We start from the raw sequence: 19,016 nt of genomic DNA on the forward strand, positions 1-19,016 counted from the left end.
TGTATGTAACCAGGGAACTGTTAAAGTTAGTGGAGGCTCTGTAATGGTGTGGGGCGTGTGCATTTGGACTGATATAGGACACCTGATACGTCTAGATACGACTCTGACAGGTGACACGTATGTAAGCGTCCTTTCTGATCACCTGGATCCATTCATGTCCATTGTGCATTCCGTCGGACTTGGGCAATTCCAGCAGGACAATGCGACATCCCACACGTCTAGAATTGCTACAGACTGGCTCCAGGAACACTCTTCTGATTTTAAACACTCCCGCTGGCCACCAAATCCCCACACATGAACATTACTGAGCATATCTGGGATGGCTTGCAATGTGCTGTTGAGAAATCTCCATCCCGTCGTACTCTTACGGATTTATGGACAGCCTTGCAGGATTCATGGTGTCAGTTCCCTCCAGCACTACTTCAGACATTAGTCGAGTCCATGCCACGTCGAGTTGCGGCACTTCTGCGTTCTCGCGGGGGCCCTACACGATATTAGGCAGCTGTACCAGTTTCTCTGGCTCTTCTGTGTATAATTCATTTGAGTAGAATTTAATCTATTTTCTCCAAAACATTTAATTGTATATCACTATGAAGATGATTAACATGGTGGGTACGTTTCTCTGGCACCAAGGTAGCTAGGGGTTTGCCCGAAGTGGAAATTACCTGTTATGTTAAGGTTTTGTGACATGAAAGGATGGGTTGAACGGAGTAGGTAGTCTTTTGAAATGTGTTATAAAATGGACACCGACAGAGATAAGACGAGTGTAATGAGATGTGATGGAATTAAATCAACTGATGGAGGTAGTGAGATTGGGAAATGGGACACAAAATGTAGCAGACTAAGTTTGCTGTTTGGGTAGCAAAATAGCTGAAGTTGAGGGGGGGGGGGGGATAAATGACAGACACGACAGAAGAAAGTGTTGTTAAAAAACAGAAATTTGTTGTCATCGAATTTAAATTGATTGGGAAGCCTTTTTTGGAAGTATTTGTTTGGAGTTCAAACGTTATGTAGAAGTGAAACGTGTGACATAAACAGCAGGGCAGGAGGAGAATGGTAGCTTTTGAAATCTGGTTCTACAGAATAATGGTGAACATTGTATGGCGCGGTCAGTAGAGACACAGCTACTGAAAACATACTTATCGTGTTGGGGAGGTAAGAAATTTATGGCAAAACTTGACTAAAAGAATAGATAGTTTAATGGGATACAACCAGAGATATCAAGCAATAATCAGTTTGGTAGTGAGGGGAAGTTTTTTTTTGGGGTGGGGAGTTAAATGTGGTGGAGGGGGCCAAGGCTCTTAACACAGATACAGTCTGCAGACATGAAGAGGCTCGCACAGGAAGGGCAAGTGTGGGGAGGTGTGCATCAGGCCAGACTGGACTTGGTATGCAGGGCACGACACAGTGTCATGCAGAGGCTGCTCACTCTAATGGCATAAGCTGTCACAAGCACACTGGTCGACAAAGATGTAGTGTGGAGATCAGTAGTAGGCTCTGGGTGCCTATCACAAGGGAGGCCAGAGACACACCGACAAGCAACAAACCGCCAATGCCCTGTCGACAGCACGTATTTAGGCCACCGCCGCAGAACGGAGGGCCTCAATGAATCGCTGACTCTTCCAGTTTGGCGTCTCTCAGAATACTTGCGGAGCGGCTCAGTTCACATCACAGGCTACGACAGTACACAGCGACCAGATTAGTGACTTTAGCAAGATTACGTGTATTGTTTGCAAGAGGACTGTTACTGATGAGCTTGTACCACAGAACATGGACTCTATTGCAGTCGAGTACATCTCCTCCAATTCATGTGAATAAAGAACCGTGCATGTGTGCATTTGTGCTGCAAAAAGAGGATACTGGCCACCCGTAACAACATCCTTTCCCTTGCTTCCTTACGGTACAAGGCTCTACACTCACCGGCAGAGAGGTCGAACCTGGCTGTGGCGGGGTTGATGGGCACGAGGGCGTCGGCGATCAGCGTGTGGCCGGTTGGGCGCGGCCAGAGGGCGCCGTAGGGCCCGCAGGTGAGGCGGCACAGCTCGTGAGAGGGCCAGGGCGGCCGCAGCCGGTGGACGCTCCGCTGGACCACCGTCTCCTCCAGCTCCGCGTCCAGCCGCGGCTCCGGGGGAGCCTCGCTGCGCACGCACAGCCCCGAGTCGCACGTCCACTGCCACCTGCGAGGCAGAGCACCAGCGTCAGTCCTCCCGCCATCTGGAGTCCACTGTCTGCACACGACAACAGGTGTCCAGGCTCGACCCTCCTCCAACGAATCTCAAACTCACCATTCTCATCTGACAAGTCGGAAGCCCAGTCCACCGTCACAACTCCCTTCATCCCAATCCCTCAGCTGAAATCCATTGTACTATCCCTGCAAAGCAACTCTCTTTTCCAACACCCTCGTCCTCATTCGGCATCCTCATAGGGGCCCAATCTGTCTTCCACGTCAATGTGACAGGCATTTATTTCCACAACCTGTCGCACTTCATCTTCATCATCTTTCTATCCTACATACAATAGTCCTCCTGACGTGTGAGAGTCGTATCTTAAGCCTGTGCATTGAGTCTAGGTGACTGTAATGGGTGTGTAGTGTGGTGTCATGTTTGTGTTGTATGTTAATGAGGGAAGGGAGAGGGTCAAACATAGTGAAAACACACGGCCTACTTCCCTCGAGACAGCGCCACGTGCCTCACTTGACAAGAAACTGAGGAAAGCTTTTGAATTTAATCAGATGATCAGAAAGTTTACAGAACCTCCTCTCCTACCTTTGTTGACCAAATATTGGTGGTAAACTTTCCTCTCTCCGCCAGAATTCGAACCGGAGTACAGCCACTTCTTTGTTTTTAGCACACAAAAATGTCTTTGTTATTTGGCACAGTAAAAAGTTTCACTTCTTTCCACAGTAAGTAGCATTTCTTTCCTTTGTAGGATAGAGCTGCTAAATCATCAGTACCAGCAGTTTGATTCTCATCAGAATCACAATCATCATCATCATCTTCTTCTTCTTGTATTTATGATGTGGTTATTATTTTTAGCATGTGGCTAAAGCTTTCCGAGTGTTTGGCATGTGTCATGGTTTTCCAGTGTTCGCTTTTAAGAAATAAGGTGAATAGTCATGGTATGGTGCTGCTTGGTAATGTGTTATATACAGGGTGTTAGCGGTATAGCTGTAAATACTGTGATATTTCGTATCTTAAAATCTACCCACTTTAGCATGTTAATTGTTTTTTTCTCCATGTCTAACAGCTTTCCCTCAACCACGTGACATAATTTAGTACCTGATGTTTTCAGCACGGCCGTAATTGCACCGCCAGGTGTACTACACGTGTCAGTATAAACTATCGTTTTGCGTCCATGCATCCACACGTCAAAACCCGAATTGTTGCCCAGTGCAAAATAAGCATTAACGGCTTGCTTTCGCCACATGTAATTGGAGGTACTGACCAACATAAAACATACTGCTTCTAATAGCTATAATTATTAGTATCCAAATGAAGTAAATACTGACGTCATGTTGTTCAGTACACTGTCCGCAGTCACCAATAAAAATATCTTGCCTTACACCCCTTGCAAGGTGAACTCGTTGACTAGTTTTATTTTCTGCTCATTTACACATGGCTTGGAATGCAGCTGTATGTTGGCCCTAACTTTGATCAACTTTTAATGGTATACCCTCCTCTAGAATTACTTTTCCTCAACAGTAGTTGTCGATACCAGTAGTATTTTTCGAGTTTTGGACAGATCAGTATTATCTCAGTTGCTTTACTGAAAACTTTCGTATAATTTTGTATACATTATGTTAAATTTCAAGCTAAAATTTATAGAAAGGAATTACTTTATAAAATACTTTAGTTCCAATGTTGTAATCGAATACTCGTTCTGAATGTTCAGTTAATTTTTTTGTTTTGTTTTCAGAAACATTTGAAATTACAAATTAATGGTACACTTAAAATTTCTACTATTAATTACTCAATCCTTACTGTTTACTATTTTCATTTCTGGATTCCTTTATGAAATAATAATCGAAATTAATAGAAATTCATTTGTCAAGGAAAATTGCAAACCTTTTCCGTAGAGTGTGAGTGTCATAAGCGTGCCTCTGATGTGATCGGGAGTGTTTTTGTATTTTGTGCGAACAATGTAATTTCGACTTTGTTAACGTCAAAAATCAAATGACTGTATGATACACTAAAATGTGAAAAAATATATTTACGAAAAAAAAATTCTGCAGCAACATGATCAAATTTATTTGGATCAATCCAACCGTAAGGACCTAAAATGTGACATTTTCAGCTTCACGAATCAGACCCCTGGACAAGAAGAACTGGAGATAGCTCTACATGACGAGATAAGTAAACTAGAAAGTTTATTATAATCTTCGCTCCTCTCAACTCTTGATAAAAGGCTAATGTAGACAATAAATGAAATTAGGAAGGAGCGGGGAGATTACAAACTACACAGAGCCACGTTGGTACTTGAAAAATTAACGTACTGTATGTTATTAAGGGTGGTCCGAAAATTTGAAAATCTATTTTCTCGAGAATTTTTGAGAATTGCATCGAACTGCTTTGGGTCATTCATATTTGAGTTCTGAAGTTTACATTACCATAGACATAAAAAAAATTACAAAAGTCCGACAGGCGGGTGGCCTCCTTGTCAGTCTGCTGTCAGATTGACTGCCCGAGACATTTCTCGGGGATAAATGAGGCGATGGGCTCAACTCCCTCTCTTCCTCCTGGTGCTGCGGGGAACGAAAGGTTGCACTCCTCCCGCCGCCCGTTCACGGATTCGGCGCCGTAAACACTACCTCTTTACAAGTTAATAATTGAGTTGTTTGTTTTAACCTAAGTGGTACCCTGTTATCCACTTTCTTTCAATCGTAAGCCTGTAAATTCGATCTGTTTTGTTCAGATTAAGTGATTTGGCGCCCATCTTTCGTTACATCAGGTGACATGGTAAAGAGGCCATTATACAATTGGCGCCAAATATGATGCAAGGAACAGTAGTTACTGCAAATACTTACAGAACTTCAAGGAGAGAAAACAGCAACAACCAATTTAAAATGACAATTAAGTCGAACTTTGCCAATCGCAAAATATACACTACTGGCCCTTAAAATTGCTACACCACGAAGACGCGAAATTTAACCAACAGGATCAAGATGCTGTGATATGCAAATGATTAGCTTTACGGAGCATTCACACAAGGTTAACGCCAGTGGCGACGCCTACAACGTGCTGACATGAGGAAAGTTTCCAACCGACTTCTCAGCCACAAACAGTAGTTGACCGGCGTTGCCTGGTGAAATGTTGTTGTTATGCCTCATGTAAGGAGAAGAAAAGCGTACCATTACATTTCCGACTTTGACAAGGGTCGGACTGTAGCCTTACGCGATTGCGGTTTATCGTATCGCGACATTGCTGCTCACGTTGGTCGAGATCCAATGACTGTTAGCAGAATATGGAATCGGTGGGTTCAGGAGGGTAATACGAAACGCCGTGCTGGATCCCAACGGCCTTGTATCACTAGCAGTCGAGATGACAAGAATCTTATCCGTATGACTGTAACGGATCGTGCAGCCACGTCTCGAACCCTGAGTCAACAGATGGGACGTTTGCAAGACAACAACCACCTGTACGAACAGTCCGACGACGTTTGCAGCAGCATGAACTATCAGCTCGGAGACCATGGCTGTGGTTACCCTTGACGCTGTATCACAGACAGGAGCGCCTGCGATGGTGTACTCAACGATGAACCTGGGTGCGCGAATGGCAAAACGTTATTTTTCCGGATGAATCCAGGTTCTGTTTACAGAATCATTATGGTAGCATCCATGTTTGGCGACATCGCGGTGAACGCACATTGCAAGCGTGTATTCGTCATCATCTGGCTTGATGGTATGGGGTTCCATTGGTTACACTTCTCGGTCACCTCTTGTTCGCATTGACGGCACTTTGAACAGTGGACGTTACATTTCAGATTTGTTACGACCCGTGGCTCTACTCTTCATTCGATCCCTGCGAAATCCTACATTTCAGGAGGATAATGCACTACCGCATGTTGCAGGTCCTGTACGGGCCTTTCTGGGTACAGAAAATGTTCGACTGCTTCTCTGACCAGCACATTCTACTCATCTCTCACCAATTGAAAACTTCTGGTCAATGGTGACAGAGCAACTGGCTCGTCACTATACGCCAGTCACTACTCTTGATGAACTGTGGTATCGTGTTGAAGCTGCAATGGCAGCTGTACCTGTACGCGCCATCCAAGCTCTGTTTGACTCAATACCCAGGCGTATCAAGGCCGTTATTATGGCCAGAGGAGGTTGTTCTGGGCACAGATTTCTCAGGCTGTATGCACCCAAATTGCGTGAAAATGTAATCATATGTCAGTTCTAGTATAATATATTTGTCCAATGAATACCCGTTTATCGTCTCCTTTTCTTCTTGGTGTAGCAATTTTAGTGGCCAGTAGTGTAAATTTCGTGGATTTAAATATAGCCTTGCAAGAAAAATGTTGTCATTTAATGTGAGGAATAGATTTTAAGTTATTACGTAAAGACGTAACAAAAGCGTCTGCGGTTTATTATTTCATAAAATATTCGCCTTTAATATTTATAAACTTTATGAATATAAGCACAGGCATTAGCGACCAGCCACTTTTGAAGTATTTACGTACGTCTGCTGTATCCGGCAGGGTGTAGATGCTCCACGCAGTACACCAGTGTCATTCGGGTTGCCAACTGCCCAGGCGTTAAACGACCCACACTTCGTACGGCTAAAGCCCAAGTCCCGGTGGCCTACTGTGCATCGCTTGCCACACGGCCGGAAACTGAGCTTTGCTCGGTATCATTCCGCCCCGTGGGTATGTATGTGAGCTGCTGTATTGTGAAACTACAATGTTGTGATTGATAAATCTCAAGTCGCAACGCTAGTAACCTCGACATTGAGCGCCCGTTAGCTCCTCCTCCTTCCAACAAGATGCACGTACTTTTAACAGTAATTTTCTGAAAGTAGCAGCAACACTAGGATTAAATGGTTCAGTCGAAGTAACAAGCGAGTACACTAAAAATAGCATTCCACAAAACTTTAAGCAACTGGGAGTAGTACTAGCATCCACCAATAAAATTAACAGAGTTATAAAAATTCTAAAAGAAAAGGCTCGTATGGTATTGACGGAATTTCAAAGATAATTCTGAAAATTTCGTCTAACTTAAAAATTTGTGTCCTTTGTGACGTACGCAAAGTATAAGTGGCACAGGAATTTTCTAGACAGATTGAAGTACCTCTTAGAAGAAAGGTGACAAGAAAGTTTTAAATGCTTATGCTTCAGTTTCCTTAAAAACGTTTTTTTCCAAAATATTCCAGAAAGTAATGGACAGAAGAGTAATCGTACTTTTAAGTAAAAACAATTCATTTAAAACTCTGCAGTTCGCATTCCGGAAGGGTTGCTCAATAGAGAATGCTATTCACATGTTAAGCGACTAACTATTACAAACCTTAAATACTGAAATATTGCCAGTTACTACTTTTGTGGTTTTTCCGAGACGTTCGATTGTGTTGATTACGTTACTCTCTTGGAAAAACTTACGTTTTATGGAACTGATACCTTTACACTCAACTGACTTGAATAATAATAAAGTGAATGCAAAACATTATGCTGAATAATTGAGGCAATGTTGGAAAGCTAGAAAATTTTAGTGACTCAGGTGAAATCACAAAGCATGTCCCACAAGGGTCAATTCATTCTTAGTTTGTTGAGTAGCTTTAGACAAGGGAACGTAACTCACTCTTATTCGTTTAACAAAGAATTATTAAGTGGTTCTCTGAAAATGGAATATTCTTAATGTTACGGCGTGAAGTCAAACGCCGGCACGCCAGTCGGGAACGATAGCGGAAAGATGGCTGTGAGAAGACGTCAGCCAATCGTACGCTGACCGACCTGTCTCCAGGACGAGAACGCGACAGCAGTGGCCCCTATGCGTAGAGGACATAGGTTGAGTGTAACGGTATCAGTTCCATAAAACTTAAGTTTCTCCAAGATAGTAACATAATCTAAACAATCGAAAGTCTTGGAAAAACCACAAAAGTAGGAACTGGCAATATTTCAGTATTTGAGGTTTGTAATACTTGGTCACTTAACATGTGAATAGCATTATCTATTGAGCATCCCTTCTGGAATGCGAACTGCGATGTTTCAAATGAATTGTTTTTACTTAAAAGTACGATTACTCTTCTGTCCATTTCTTTCTGAAATATTTTGGAAAAAGACGTTTTAAAGGAAACTGGACTGGTGCCGACCCAGTTCTATAGCAGCGTCAACTCTAGCCACTTCGTTTATACTCTCTATGTAGCCAATACTTGGGACAGTTTATACTGAAAAAGATTGATCATATTGTATTTCGCCCTTTGTTTCCGACACATCTGTGTAATTGCAAAAGTTAAGTACTGTATGTCTTCTTTTTGTAATAAAACTCACTAGAACGACCGGTTTGAATGTTTGTCTAGCGAACCGAGTAAGCAGGCTTCCTAGAATGGTTCAAATGGCTCTGAGCATTGTGGGACTTAGCTTCTGAGGTCATAATTCCCTTAGAACTTAGAACTACTTAAACCTAACTAACCTAAGGACATCACACACATCCATGCCCGAGACAGGGTTCGAATCTGCGACCGTAGCGGTCGTGTGGTTCCAGACTGTAGCGCCTAGAACCGCTCGGCCACCTCGGCCCGCAGGCTTCCCAACGCCGCACTTAAATGAGAAAAAAGCCTTGTTTTTAAGTTTACTTGCATGACTACGACTACAAAATAACGTGTTCATAAACATTAACGCTAATCCTGTGTACACACCCGTATCTTGTAAACTGACTCGTTCCACATAATTTAGTGCAGATAATCTGTGGAACACGAAACTAATTAATTAGGTAGTTAAGTAGCGGGGCCCAACAGAGGGTATAGACTCCGTGTGGCATGAGGGATTACAGTATGTCAGTAACACACGGAGTCCCAACACAACACGTGAGACAACTTTCCAAGTACAAGCCGCAGACTACATCTACATCTACATCTACATCCATACTCCGCAAACCAACTGACGGTGTGTGGCGGAGGGTACTATGAGTACCTCTATCGGTTCTCCCTTCTATTCCAGTCTCGTATTGTTCGTAGAAAGAAGGATTGTCGGTATGTCCGTAACGCTTTCGCGATTACTAAATTATCCTGTAACGAAGCGCGCTGCTCTCCGTTGGATCTTCTCTCTCTCTTCTATCAACCCTATCTGGTACGGATCCCACACTGCTGAGCAGTACTCAAACAATGGGCGAACAAGCGTACTGTAACCTACTTCCTTTGTTTTCGGATTGCATTTCCTTAGGATTCTTCCAATGAATCTCATTCTGGCATCTGCTTTACCGACGATCGGCTTTATATGATCATTCCATTTTAAATCAATCCTAATGCATACTCCCAGATAATTTATGGAATTAACTGCTTCCATTTGCTGACCTGCTATATTGCAGCTAAATGATAAGAGATCTTTCTTTTTCTTTATTCGCAGCACATTACTGTTGTCTACATTGAGATTCAATTGCCATTCCCTGCACCATGCGTCAATTCGCTGCAGATCCTCCTGCATTTCAGAACAATTATCCATTGTTACAACCTCTCGATATACCACAGCATCATCCGCAAAAAGCCTCAGCGAACTTCCGATGTCATCCACAAGGTCATTTATGTACATTGTGAACAGTAGCGGTCCTACGACACTCCCCTGAGGCACACCTGAAATCACTCTTACTTCGGAAGACTTCTCTGCATTGAGAATGACAAGCTGCCTTCTGTTATCTAGGAACTCTTCAATACAGTCACACAATTGATCTGACAGTCCATTTGCTCTTACTTTGTTCATTAAACGATTGTGGGGAACTGTATCGAACGCCTTGCGGAAGTCGAGAAACACGGCATCTACCTGTGAACCCGTGTCTATGGCCCTCTGAGTCTCGTGGACGAATAGCGCGAGCTGGGTTTCCCACGACCGTCTTTTTCGAAACCCATGCTGATTCCTACATAGTAGATTTCTAGTCTCCAGAAAAGTCACTATACTCGAACATAATACGTGTTCCAAAATTCTACAACTGATCGACGTTAGAGATATAGGTCTATAGTTCTGCACATCTGTTCGACGCCCCTTCTTGAAAACGGGGATGACCTATGCCCTTTTCCAATCCTTTGGAACGCTACTCTCTTCTAGAGACGTACGGTGCACCGCTGCAAGAAGGGGGGCAAGTTCCTTCGCGTAGTCTGTGTAAAATCGAACTGGTATCCCATCAGGTCCAGCGGCCTTTCCTCTTTTGAGCAATTTTAATTGTTTCTCTATCCCTATGTCGTCTATCGCGATATCTGCCATTTTGTCATCTGTGCGACGATCTAGAGAGGGAACTACAGTGCAGTCTTCCTTTGTGAAACAGCTTTGGAAAAAGACATTTAGTATTTCGGCCTTTAGTCTGTCATCCTCTGTTTCAGTACCATTTTGGTCACAGAGTGTCTGGACATTTTGTTTGGATCCACCTACCGCTTTGACATAAGATCGAAATTTCTTAGGATTTTCTGCTAAGTCAGTACATAGAACTTTACTTTCGATTTCATTGAACTCCTCTCGCATAGATCTCCTCACACTACATTTCGCTTCGAATAATTTTTGTTTGTCTGCAAGGCTTTGGCAATGTTTATGTTTTCTGTGAAGTTCCCTTTGCTTCAGCAGCAGTTTCCTAACTCGGTTGTTTTACCACGGTGGCTCTTTTCCATCTCTTACGATCTTGCTTGGCACATACTCATCTAACGCATATTGTACGATGGTTTTGAACTTTGGCCACTGATCCTCAACACTATCTGTACTTGAGTCAAAACTTTTGTGTTGAGCCATCAGGTACTCTGAAATCTGCTTTTTGTCACTTTTGCTAAACAGAAAAATCTTCCTACCTTTTTTAATATTTCTATTTACGGCTGAAATCATCGATGCAGTAACCGCTTTATGATCGCTGATTCCCTGTTCTGCGTTAACTGTTTCAAATAGTTTGGGTCTGTTTGTCACCAGAAGGTCTAATATGTTATCGCCACGAGTCGGTTCTCTGTTTAAATGCTCAAGTCATCCAGTCACCGATGGTGTACAGTAAGGCCAGATTCAACACCCGCTGTGTACAGTAGATATCTCCATAACATCACGGGTGAAGCTAGTCTCATACGCTGACGAGGCAGCCTTGTGCATCGAGAACCTAAATACAGAAATACTGCAACGGAGACTCAGAAGTCAATAAATCAACTCGGCGTCTGGGAAAAAGGAACGGTGTCTAGCTTTCAACTCAAACAAGATGCAGGTCATCATAATTACGAAGAGGGTAGTGCCAGCACCTCTGTCAGGCGTCATACTCCGAGCAACAGCCGCAAACTGGGCGCCATCTGCCCGACTGCTGGGTGTCAAGCCGGACACACGTCTGACGTGGCGCCAGCGCACAAACGACGTATGCGACAGGGGCTCGGACCAGCCAGGGACAACTGGTTCTCAACCCACTCTCTGCACTGCCTCTCACACCTATCTTGCTACCAACAAGTGCCTCATACGAAATCTCCTCGAGTACGCAGCGGTTGTTTTGGGGCAATGCTGCCGATGCGACAGTATGGGCGCCCACACTATCGCAAGCCAGAACCCAGCGTTATGTTAGAAACAGTGAACTAACTTCCAGAAAACGATCTGAAGATGAACCTGAAACGATCCGAAAATCGGTTCATGGAATAACAAATAACTATTCAAAAAAGTGACTAATTGCAATTTTATGTATTTACATTCAGTGACCAGTAACTGGTTCTAAAACATCCGTAATGGAAAAGCTTAATCATTCAGAACAGGAGTCTGCGACTGGCTTTCCACCTATCTTGGGACTACGTCACTATGAGAACTGCTCCTACAGGCCCACGTACGGCAGCTGAAAGAAAAGTATCGATGAACTGCAAGAAATTTGTACGGATGCGTGCTGAAGAATAAGTTCAACGAATATTTTATTTAAAATTCTTAAGCCTTTTTAAATACACTGAAGAGCCAGACAAATTGGTAGACCTGCCTAATATCGTGTAGGGCCCCTGCGATCACGCAAAAGCTCCGCAACACGACGTCAAATGGACTCTACTCATGCCATAAGTAGTGGTGGAGGTAACTGACACCGTGAATCCTGCAGGGCTGTCCATAAATCCGTACCGGAGGGCGGAGGACTCTTCTAAACAGCACGTTGCGATGCATCCCATATATGCTATATAATGTTCATGTTTGGGGAATTTGGTGTTTAAACTCAGAAGAGTGTTCCTATAGCCACTGTATAGCAATCCTGGACATTTGGGGTGTCGCATTGTCCAGCTGGAATTGCCCAAATCCGTGGCAATGCAAAATGGGCATGAATGGATACAGGTGATCAGACAGGACGCTTACGTGCGTGTCACCTGTCAGAGTCGTATTTAGAGGTATCATGGGTCCCATATCAATCCAGCTGCACACGCCCCACTCCATTACACAGCCTCCTCTTGTTGACATGCAGGGTTCGTGGACTCATCAGGTTGTCTCCATACCGGTACAGGTTCATCCGCTCGATAAGATTTGAAACGAGACTCGTTCGTCCAGGCAACATCTTTCCACTCATCAACAGTTCAATGCCGATGTTAACGGGCCTAGGCGAGGCGTAAAGCTTTGATTCCTGCTGTTATCAAGATGAAACGAGTGGGTCTTCGACTCCGAAAGTCCATATCTATGATGTTTCGTTGAATGGTTCTCATGCTGGCAGTTGTTGATGGCTCAGCATTGAAATCTGCAGCAATTTGCCGAAGGGTTGCACTTCTGTCACGTTGAACGTTTCTCTTCAGTCGTCGCTGGTCTCGTTCTTTCAGGATCTTTTCCCGGTCGTAACGATGTCGGAGACTTGACGAGTTGCCGGATTCTTGATGTTGACGGTACACTCGTGAAGTGGTCGTACGCAAAGTCCCCACTTCATCGCTACCTCGGAGATGCTGCGTCCCATGGCTCATGCGCCGACTGTAACACCACCTTCAAACTCACTTAAATCTTTATAAACTGCCACTGTAGCGGCAGTAAGCGATCTAACAACAGCGCCAAACACTTGTTGACTTAGCCGCGCGGGATTAGCCGAGCGGTGTAAGGCGCTGCAGTGATGGACTGTGCGGCTGCTCCCGGCAGTGGTTCGAGTCCTCTCTTGGGCATCGGTGTGTGTGTTCGTCCTTAGGATAATTTAGATTAAGTAGTGTGTAAGCTTAGGGACAAGGAGTTAAGTCCCATAAGATTTCACACACATTTGAACATTTTTGTTGAACTTGTTGACTTAAACGTATAGGCGTGCCGACCACAGCGCCGTATTATGCATGTTTACATATCTCTGTATTTGAAAACGCATGCTTATACCAGTTTCTTTTGCGCTCCAGTGTAGATCCGGAACGGATGAGATCGGTGTTATACAGTATTGTGTGCATTTTTAGCACTCTTTTGTCGGCACCACTCAATACGGTTTCTTGAGGGCGGAACAGCGGCTTGAGGTGATGGAAAACACTGTCCGCGTATCTTTCGTCAGACTCAAAGCGACAAATTAGTTTAAAAAGGGATGTTGTTGTTGTGGTCTTCAGTCCTGAGACTGGTTTGATGTGAGATTTTAATCAATTGCTTTTACTCGTTGGATAATCAACTGTTTGAGCTGCTCTGTGACGACTGCAGTTGTCGCAACGTTTAGCGTCGGTTTCACGTTTTCATCGACGACTACCAGACAACTGCCAGAGAAACAATTGGGCACCGGTCAGCACAACCACTTACGGACGCCATAAATCGGCTGCCGCGACGCGTCTAGTGTGGGCTCTGCGTGCCTCGCCTCGCCACTGGCCCACTCACTCAGCCGGAGTGCAGAGTCGACGGCCGAGCCAACGCACTCCCTCGGCCGACCTCGGTCCACATGTCGCGGCCCTCTTCCTACGCACCGGCAGCCACGCCTCACCACGGCTGCCCCGGTGTCTGCGCGAGGCGCGAGGAATGCGGGCTTGCTGGGCTGGAGCGCGGGGCTACCGTACTAGCTGCTGTGGCCGGGAGACGAACTCGGAGCGCGGCGTCAAGGGCAGGCGAGAACGGGCGACTCGCGACCGGATGCTCCACCCTTTCAGCGCTTCAGCTTGTCATCAGGGCAAACGAACTAAAGACTGCGTCACAAGAAATTTTCTGAGGCAATTTCTAAGCTTTCTTTTACTTCAAAACACGTAACCTCCGCTGTTTATACTACCTTCGTGTTTGTACTTTCAACATCGTGGGTGATTCAAAAGCAACTGTACAGACGTTGTGCGTGTAATGTATACACCAGAATAAGAATAAAATGTTAAGTGGAGTTGTACGTGAATAACTGTCAAAAAATCGACTTTTTTAATGTTGTCTTAAAAATTCTCTGTAGTTTTGTGAACGGAAAAAGGTCACTTCCAGGAAAATGGACCACAGAAAGTACAAAAATTAGAGGAATTTTTTAAAAAAAGTGGCTGCACCTTGTAATGGTACTTGAATTACGTAACCATTACGGCACCTCACCTCAACCTTTCGATACCAGCAATATTCTACTGTGTTTCTGTAAAACAGTCAACGTATTTCTGTGCCGGCCGCAGTGGTCAAGCGGTTCTAGGCGCTACAGTCTGGAACAGCGCGACTTCTACGGTCGCAGGTTCGAATCCTGCCTCGGGCATGGTGGTGTGTGATGTCTTTAGGTTAGTTAGGATTAAGTAGTTTTAAGTTCTAGGGGACTGATGACCGCAGCAGTTAAGTCCCATAGTGCTCAGAGCCATTTGAACCATATTTTAGAGAGAACATTCAGATTTGATTTCATTAATGTAGAGGTACTTCGATACATCAATATGTATATATTGCAATTATATTATTCTTATGTGTATTCTTTCTTTTGTCACTATGGTCTTTGGCGTCCTTGTAACTGAATTTTGGGCGCGTAAGCGGTTATTAGAGAGTCAAGCTTTGGTCATCATGTTAAAAAGACGCAAATTGTAGCCAATTTATGAAATGTGAACTCTAACAGTGAGGAAGATATTTTCAAGTATGTTTTATATTGTATTTATTTTCGAACGAGTTAATTGATATTGCTACAAAAGTAATAAAAATATGTGTAACTTAAATTCGGAGTGCTGATTGCTTTTTTACACCACCATTGTCCTAACTTGCAAAAATTTAATCTTCAAGAATGGTTTATGAAACACATCTATAAAACTTTTGAATATCGCAGAATAACACCTACGCCTCTTTGCATCCGAGCTTGGAATCATCACTACCTAGATTTTCGACGATTGAGCCAGGATTTCACAACGAGACCAGCGTGGGAAACACGAAAAATGATTGCCTAGTTTATTCATTATTTCAAGAAATGACTTTATTAACTATGCTATAATGACACCTGCCACATAATATAAATTTGTTGTTGCCTGAAAATGCAATATTTAGCAGCGTGAGCAACACCACTATCATAATTAATTTTTGACCTTTGTTGTGGTAGGGTTGTTAGAACCTTCCATGACATTCCTATGGCACACAGTCAGCTCTGTTAAAATATAGTTTTGCTCTCATTTGTGTTCGTTTTTATGACTATTTGTCCCTCAAGTTCGCTAACCTGTGAAAGCTTTACAGTTGCTTTTCCTTTGTTTATACAGAGAGTTTAGTCATTGTTCGCTGTTGCTTTCGGCGCGGATATTTTGTTTACAGCGAAGTAACTGTGTGCGTGTTATTTATTGTATGCGTGGGTTTCTTATTTCGCTTGAAAGCAATGGGAGGAATTAGAAGTTCGGTGTTAAACGACGTAAATTTTATGGAAATCGGTTCACCAAACGGATTAACTCTGCTAATACTAAATATTTGAATCAGTTTCAACAACTCCAAGCGCTTAGAAGCTGTAACTGGAATATTTGGACAATGGGCTCGACAATATTAAAGCTGATAATGTAGAGACGCCAACTATTGATTGAAGTTGTGTTATTGTTGAACGCTCTGCTCTCTCTGAACTAATAAATAAAGCTTTGCAGTGTAAGGAATGTGGCAATATTGGTGTTAAGGTAGTTGAGGAGATATGTGCTAGAAGAGGTTATGCATCAAAATTAAGAATTGTTTGTAATTTTTGTGATATAAGCGAATGTGGTTATACTTGTGGCATAACTAAACAGAGAGTCTACAACACAAATATTAAACTTCCTTATGCTATGAGGTGTATAGACAAAGGGTACAGAAGTGCACATATTTTCTGTCCTCTTGTGGACTTACCTCACCCTACAAGGTTTGACAGGTACAATAAAATTATTCTACAGACTTTAGAATAAGTAGCAAATGATAGGATGAAACATTATGTTCAGGGAAGTGTAGACATGAATGACACCAATATAGGTATGCCTCGAGCCCTGGATGCATCCTGGGAACGAAGAACCTATAGTTTCCTAAATGGTGTAGTGACAGCTACCTCCTTGCACAATGGTAAAAGTCATTGACGTGGAATGTATTACCGAGTGCTGTCATTGTTGTACTAGTGGAACTGAAAATCACTAATGTTTGATTAATTTTAGTGGTTATCGTGGAGGCATGCGATCTGAAGGCGTTGTGAAGATATTTCACAGGTCATTGGATAAATATGGTGTGATGTGTATATCTTACTTAGTACATGGAGACTCAAAAGGGTACCAAAAAGTATGTGAATCCAGACTTTATGCTGACACAAAAATTGAAAAAATGGAATTGTATCGGACATGTCCAGCAAATCTTAGGTACAAGACTGAGGAACTGGAAGAGAAATTTGAAGGGAAAGAAACTGGCTGATGGTAACTGCATTAGTGGACGTGGTCGGATTACAAACGAAGAAACAGACACGTTACAGTATTATTATGGACAAGCCATAAGACAAATTAAAATTGACCTTGAGGGAATGAAAAACCAAATATGGGCTACCTTCCATCATAAATCTTCAACCTGAATCAAGACGAATATGGACCTGGGATACATTAGTGCCATGCAAGTTTAGTAGAAAAAGCAAGTTTTAACTGTAACTTGAATTTGCCGAAAGTTAAATTCTTTCATGTTCTGGTACACTTTCGCTAAAAAGTATTAAAGATAGAAAGCTGAAATTTTATATGCTGTCTTAAAACACGCTCAACTAAAAAGTAGACTACTCTTGTGACTTAGCTTTCAAGATAAAATGCTTTTTTGAAGAAAAACCGGAATTCATTTCCAAAATTTTTGATAATCATACGTAAAATTTTTTGTACCACAATTTATGACAGCATCATCTTTTCAACGGTCTGCTTTAAAGATAATAGTGTAAAGAATCATGTTACACTGTTTAGAAAACTGAGAATTTTTCAAGATTTCCCCAGGTATTCACGGAGCAGTCCCCTTAAAGAAAGTTTTGTCTGAAATTGCTTTATTTCAGAGTTAAGTAGTAGAGTAGGGGTCACAAGTGCAACACAAACAACCCGAAATTAATTCTTTTCAAAAAGCAACGACACGAAATGACCCGAAAATCAACACAACTACTTACTACTTACTAGCTCTTTACTCAGACGATGTGCTGAGTGCTAGTGACAAGGGATTTCAAACTGACTCTGTATTTTTAGATTTCCAAAAGGAATTTGACACTGTACCACACAACCGGCTTATACTGAAATTGTGGGGTTATGGAATATCGTCACAGTTACGTGACTGGATTAATAATTTCCTGTCAGAATAATTGACGGAAAGTCATCGAGTAAAACATAAATAATTTCTGGCGTTCCCCAAAGTAGTGTCATAGGCCCTTTGCTGTTCCCCACCTACATAAACGATTTCGGAGACAATCTGAGCAGCCGTCATATATTTTTTGCAGATGATGCAGTCTTTTATCGTCTGGTAAAGTCATCAGAAGATCAAAAAAATTGCAAAACAATATAGAAAAGATATATGTAAGTCGCGAAAATTGGCAATTGACTCTAAATAATGAAAAGTGTGAGGTCATTCACATGAGTGCTAAATGGAATCCGTGAAACATCGGTTACACGACAAATCAATCAAATCTAAAGGCCATAAATTCAAATAAATAACAAAGAATTACAATTACGAACAACTTGAATTGGAAAGATCACGTAGAAAATGTTATGGGGAAATCGAACCAAAGACTGACATTTATTGGCAAAACGTTTAGAAAATGTAATCTGCTAAAGAGATTGCTTACGATACATTTATCCGTCCTCTTTTAGAATACTGCTGCGCGGTGTGGGATCATTACCAGATATGACTGACAGAGGACTTCGAGAAAGTTCAAAGAAGAGCAGCACGTTTTTTACTATCGGTAAACAGAGGAGAGAGTGTCAGTGAAATGATACAGGACTTGGGGTGGACATCATTAAAACAAAGGCGTTTTTTGTTGCGGCGGAATCTTCTCACGAAATTTCAATCACCAACTTTGTCCTCCGAACGCGATAATATTTTATTGACGCTGACGTACATAGAGAGAAATGATCATCATAACAGAATAAAGGAAATGTAGATATGTTCGTTTTTTCTTTGCGCTGGAAAAATCGGGCGCATACAGAAAAATGCACTGAGCAAAAAGTGTCTTTCGCCCACCCAATAAAACATGAGCATTACTCGATAGCGTCGAAGATGACCTCGTTTTACGGAGGGCCGGGATGTATAAGATACCGAACCAGTGTGGCCAGACATGAATTGGACAAACAGCGCGCACTCTCGATATCGATGCCGAGAACACCAGCGGCACACTCCAATAATGTAACCCAACAAGTTGGCGTCGCAGAGTACTGTTTGTCTCAAATTCATGCTATGGAATACGAACGCACCGGGATTTGAAGCATTACATGAACAGACCCACGCAATGTTACGTAAATTTAAAGTCGCAAAAACAACGGAAAGTACAAACAAGTGGACTTATCTATTTATTTACTATAAAAATCTTCAGATCTAAA

General features: G+C 42.7%; 1 protein-coding gene across 1 annotated transcript in view; it reads right to left on the minus strand.

Annotated features, from left to right (window-relative positions):
* LOC126354818 (chitooligosaccharidolytic beta-N-acetylglucosaminidase-like) overlaps positions 1-19,016 on the minus strand; it is a 283,179-nt gene that overhangs the window by 104,386 nt on the left and 159,777 nt on the right. The window contains exon 3 of the mRNA XM_050004757.1: positions 1,921-2,177. Within this exon, the coding sequence (XP_049860714.1) occupies positions 1,921-2,177 (257 nt within the window). The remainder of the gene's footprint in view (positions 1-1,920; positions 2,178-19,016) is intronic.

Source organism: Schistocerca gregaria, chromosome 3 (assembly GCF_023897955.1).
Source record: "Schistocerca gregaria isolate iqSchGreg1 chromosome 3, iqSchGreg1.2, whole genome shotgun sequence".
Taxonomy (NCBI): domain Eukaryota; kingdom Metazoa; phylum Arthropoda; class Insecta; order Orthoptera; family Acrididae; genus Schistocerca; species Schistocerca gregaria.